Source organism: Cyprinodon variegatus, unplaced genomic scaffold, assembly GCF_000732505.1.
Source record: "Cyprinodon variegatus isolate N-32 unplaced genomic scaffold, C_variegatus-1.0 Scaffold1110, whole genome shotgun sequence".
NCBI lineage: Eukaryota > Metazoa > Chordata > Actinopteri > Cyprinodontiformes > Cyprinodontidae > Cyprinodon > Cyprinodon variegatus.
Genome location: NW_015151563.1, coordinates 131876 through 137305, shown reverse-complemented (window position 1 = coordinate 137305; position 5430 = coordinate 131876). Strand labels below are relative to the sequence as shown.

Sequence of the window (5430 nt, the reverse complement as noted above, 5' to 3'; positions counted from 1 at the left end):
AATATAGCAAAGCTGCTCTCTGGCATTGAACACAGGAGCAGCAGAAGCATCAGACGCATCTGGACACACTTTACTGCACAGCTGACCTTAATATGGCTCAGAGATGAAGCAGCAGAAGCTCCTTTGCTTCTTCCAGCGCTTGCGGTCTGAACATAGTGTGTTTTTGACGCTCAAAATGCTTTTTGTGTGAACGTGGCTTTAGACTGCAGGACTTTCCTTCAAGACTGGGAATTACTGTTTTCCACTTTCGGCTACTTTAGATTGCCAAATAAAATGTAAAATAATAGCAAATATAGGTAATAAAATGTTTAGACCCCAGAAGAGATTTGATCTTATAAAACGGTTTGTACAACTAAAGTTGCCATATTGTAATGTCATCAGCAGGAGCAGGGCCCAGTGCAGATCTGGAACCTACAGATCTGCTCCGCTACTCTTTATGGCGACTGTAAGGCGTTTTTCACGTACCTTATCCAAACTGTGAACATATTCTGTCGGGAGGTTTCTACATTTTAAGTTAATTTAGGCGTTAATAAACTGTTTCAGAGGAGTGATCATAGCGCTCTGCATCAGCAGTGCTGTGTCTGACTCCCTGCCAGCTCCCAGATCAGCTTCTCTGATTGGTGAATGTGGCGCGTTCAGCAGCTAAAGTTACATTTTTCCTGCACCTCAAATGCTCAGCAAATCATGACGCACGGTTTCAGCTGCTCAGACGCACTGCGGGACCTTTTACGCACCTTGATGAGCGTCAACCATTGATTTTGCATGTAAACTAGCTTTTTTTGCTGCCTGTAGCGCCTGGGGTCCGAATGTAGCATTAAACGCTAAAATCTGGACGTTGGATCAAAATGTGGTCCAGTTGCTTTGCTGCTCAGCGCTCTGGTTGCTTATCTGCACTGTTCTGTAGCTTCCAGCTAGAGAACAGCTCAGCTTTATTTACTTTATGAGCTGGAAAAATAGTTTTTCACACGTTTTTAAGCGAAAAAGTCCACCTCCAAACATCCTCGGTTCATCAGTTCATCAGGAATATAACCCCACTATAATCTGCAGTTCTTGGGAGCGCCAGACCTGAAATCCCCGCTAAAAGCTCTCTGCTGCAGCCAGCCTGTGGGGGATTTCCTGCTGCCGTTCATAGCGGCTGGATGTGGATAGAAAGAGTTTTTAAGGTTTGTGGTAAAACCTGCAAGAACCAGGATATACAATCCCAATATTTTTCATCAGCAAATTTGAACATTTCTAGTTAATTTTGGTATTTATAAACTGTTACATCATAATTCATAAAAAAATGTTTTAGTGCAGCAATAATGATCAGAACTGCACTCTGTTCCTACTACATAACAATCCATTATTCCTGCTTTCTTTTCTTTTAAACCTTTGGTGTTTAACTTCTTGATATTTATTTATTTTTCATATGCAGAATGTCAGTGACAGCTGGGAGGTAGTGTCTGTCTCCCCCCAAAAACTCCTGGATCAGCTTCTCTGATTGGTTGATGCTCCGGCGTCCAGCGGCAAATGTAAAATTTACTGAGCTCCAGCGTCTGAAGCTATGACGCTCGGATGTCAGAACTCTTGCACGCTCCGCTCCCGATGCTTGAACGCACCACTGGACCTCTTGATACTGTCCCCCATAGATTTTGCATGAAAATCAGACACTATGGCTACGTTCACACAGCAGCCTGAAGTGACCTAAATTTTTCTTGCCCATATGCGACCTGTATCTGATGTTTTCATGGTTGTCTGAACAACTCAGATCCGATTTGTCCCAATGCGACCCAGGCCACAGGCCTCTGTGGTCCTGAATCCGATACGAATCTGATCTTTTCAAATGTGACCTGTGTCTGAATGGCCAGGTCGCATTCATCCGACTTTAAGATTGAGATTTAAGGTTGGGAAAGATCGCTAGATGCGCTCAAGGTCAGAAGTCATGGATTAGTGGACCGCGGTCCGGATCCGGACCCACCTGCTGGCTAATCTGGACCCAACCTGATTTACAACATTAGAAATTACTGCATGTTGTCTGACGACAGTGTCTAACTTCACTTGCACTGCTTCTCCTGTTAATACGGTAAAGCCCTCCGGAGCGTCCGGCTCCAGGCTACACATGATCCAAATTATCCAATGAGCTGCTGTCAGTCTGGGTTGCTGCTGCTGCTACTTTTAGACACAGCAGGCAAACCTGTGGCAAGCCGCGCGATGGGAAAGGAGAAGATTGTCTAAAAACGATAAGGATGGCTTGTAGTGAAGATGGAAACGACTCTGCCCACTGCATTTGTTTTGTTAAAACCCATAAACCAGTTCTGAAGCAGTGGCCGCTCTTTAGGTCTTTTTTTATTACCTATGCTGTTCCTTGTTTCTTATTTTACACTTTCATTTGTTTAATAGTTCATCAATTGATTAGTTATGATTAATAGCATGATTAAATAACAGAAACTCACTTTATATATCCTGAGCTATCCCTTTGATTTTTTGTTTTGTTTTAAAGTAATTTTTGTCCCTACGAGTGGGAAGCAACATAAATTCAAGTCTGGTTGTAATGAAAACAAGACGAAACATGACTGGTGGCAGGAATTTGATCGTTTGTTGCTGTACGTTCATCTTCCAGCTTGTTTGGATTCCTTCTGTCTTTTTCTCACCTCTGTCTTTGTTTTCTTTTCAAACCTTCCACAAAACCTTTACCTTCGTTGCCATTACTTCCCTGTCCTGCATCCTTCTCCAAGAAAACGTCATTGAGGTGACTCTGACCAAGGATGCGGACGGACTGGGATTTAGTTTCCTAATGTGTGAGCTGGACCCCCCCACCAAGGACTTCAGCAGCTTGGTCCGGATAAAGCAGCTCTTCCCTGGCCAGCCTGCAGAGCAATGTGGCCGAATCCAGGAGGGAGATGTCCTGTTAGCTATCAACGGCCACTCACTAAAGGAGCGGACCTATCCAGTATGTGACCAATTGAAATATGAATTTGTCATCAATAACCTCAATACAGTTGCTATGGTTATGAGTGTTATGAACTGGAGACTTTAAGATGATTATTTCAACTGTTTTATTTCCACGTTTTAGGAATCATGCAATAGATTTTAAGAAAATATGTATTTTAACATAAACTTAGTGCTCCACTTCCAGCTTTATTTTGGTCTCTAATCAGTAAAAGATCATAATTGTCAGTATAATGTCTTATGTTTAAATATATAAACTATAATCCATTTAATGAAGCTGGCATAATAGACCTTAAGGCCTGAATAGATTGGTTGCATCTTACTTTTTAATCTCCGATCTGATTTTTTTCCACGTCACTCTGACTGCATATAGAGGCTCCGACTAGGCAGGGTGAGCAGATCTGTGCAGATTATTTCCATTTCTGTCTCTGTTCTACACACATTAAAACTATTTCCCACATTTGACTGGCTTATGAGAGTTAAATAAAAACCACTGGTTCATTCTATAAAGCAAAGCTCTACTTAACGAGTCTGTGCAGCTTCTAGAATCAGAACAGATGGAGAATGTTCATCTATTAAAAACATAAAGAGAAACTGTGAGACGGTTTCTATGGTGACTGAGGCAGAGAGGTGATTCTCAGAGAGATCTGGGAAGTTTATCCAAGTTTTTCTTTCTTTTTTCCATAAAGAGGTGAGAGAGATACGCTGCGCTGACCTGCTGTCTGCTCCTCCTTATTCTGGTTTCTGTCAGGCTCAAAGAGGATCACTACACTGGAAAACCCATCTAGATATAAGAAAAAAAAATCTTAAAACAAGTGTATTTACCCTTAATTTGAGTAGATTAATGAGGTAGTTTGCCAATGGAATGAGTATTTTTACTCTTAAAATAAGATAATTAGATAAAATACACTTGAAATAAGACAATGCAATTGTGTTTTCTTATTTTGAGTGTAAATTGTCTTGTTCCTTTTTGCAAAATGTCTCTTTTACCTCCTCAATCCAAGAATAAATGCACTTATTTTAAGAGAAAATGACCTCTCTAGATTTTGATTATTTCCAGTGTACTTTATCCATTTTTAATGTTTCATTCATTGTTTTTGCTCCAGTCTGCCCTGCTTACTATAAACGCGATGTGCGACTCAAGACTGACTCTTTCTCCTTGAGATTAACAGATTTTATATTGTATTTTCCCTCAAAGCGGATGGATTTTACTTTGTAACCACGTCTCTCTTCCTGTGAGACCCATGAAATTGCTGCTGAATTGCTTCATAGCTCAGACTAAAATAGACCTGGGTTTTATCTCAGTCGGAGCTACGCTGCCCCTTGCAGGAAATCATCCCCATTGACTCTCGAGTGGTAAACGCCACAACCTCATTCAAGATGATTTCCTGTTTGATCAGATGCAAAATCATATTTGTTGTGTTCTGGACTTTAAGTTACTTGATTTGATTAAGTGCCTAAAATCAAAGGTTTTATGTCTCCACTCTGTCTATATGAACTTAAACGATTAAAGTGACTCGTTCCCTCTTTAAAAGCTTCTCTGTTTATGGTGTTCTTTGTTTGGTAGTTCTAAGGGTGATTCAAACAAATTTCCATTCTGTTTCCTCTTCTTATATTTAGAAATTGGTTTTTGAACCCACAGCGTTTATTACAGCGTTTTTCTTTTCTTTAGATTATTTTTTATTTAAGGTATGAGGGGATTTGTGGCCTAGTGCTTGGAATCCAAAGGTTCAGAGTTCAAGCCTCACTCCCATGGACTGCCACTCTGGATACCTGAGCAAGACCCTTAACCCCACGCTGCTCCCCAAGGGGATGGGTTAAATGCACAGGTTCCCCAGCTTGAGCTCAATAAAGTGCAATTTATTTACTACTTACATTCTCTATCTGTTCTGGTTCTAGATGCTGCACAGACTCGTTAAAGGCTGATTTATGCTCAGAAACCAGGTTTGCATGTGTGACGCAGTTAACGCAGATATGCCCCGCCCCTTCCACATACACCCTGCTGCATCTCTGAAATTGTAGGAGACCACAGACAGGAGACCTCTGATTGGTCGAATCTACATCTGCTCTATGCTATGTGTTTCCTGTTTGGTACCTTACCGGCTTGTTCTGTTTGTCTGACCGCCATTGTAGAAAATGACTCGTGAAGATGGACCAGCTAGAAGAGCGAGGTGTGTGAGAACGCTGGGACCCTTTTTCCACCTGGATCCCCGCTCTTTTTGGCCCTCATATCCCTCCGTTGTCGGACAAAAAGCCCCCACTTACTCAACGCCTCGGCCGTATCTAGACCCACAGCTAGTTCCTGATTGGCCCTATGGCGTTATGGCGTGGAATAACAGCTCAGACCAAGCTTCCAAATTGGGAATAAATCAAAAATATCTGTGACACACTACTGCAGGAGGATAACCAGACGTTTAGTGGGGCTTTCCTTTATGGAATGCACCGCTGATTTTTATTTAGTAACTTTTCATAATAAGTCAATGTGGGAAATTGTTTCAATGT

General features: G+C 41.6%; 1 protein-coding gene across 1 annotated transcript in view; it reads left to right on the top strand.

Annotated features, from left to right (window-relative positions):
* LOC107101532 (FERM and PDZ domain-containing protein 2-like) overlaps nucleotides 1-4501 on the top strand; it is a 51808-nt gene extending 47307 nt beyond the window's left edge. The window contains exons 23-24 of the mRNA XM_015400480.1: nucleotides 2715-2929; nucleotides 4496-4501. Coding sequence (XP_015255966.1) covers nucleotides 2715-2929; nucleotides 4496-4501 — 221 coding nt within the window. The remainder of the gene's footprint in view (nucleotides 1-2714; nucleotides 2930-4495) is intronic.
* The last annotated feature ends 929 nt before the right edge of the window (nucleotides 4502-5430 follow it).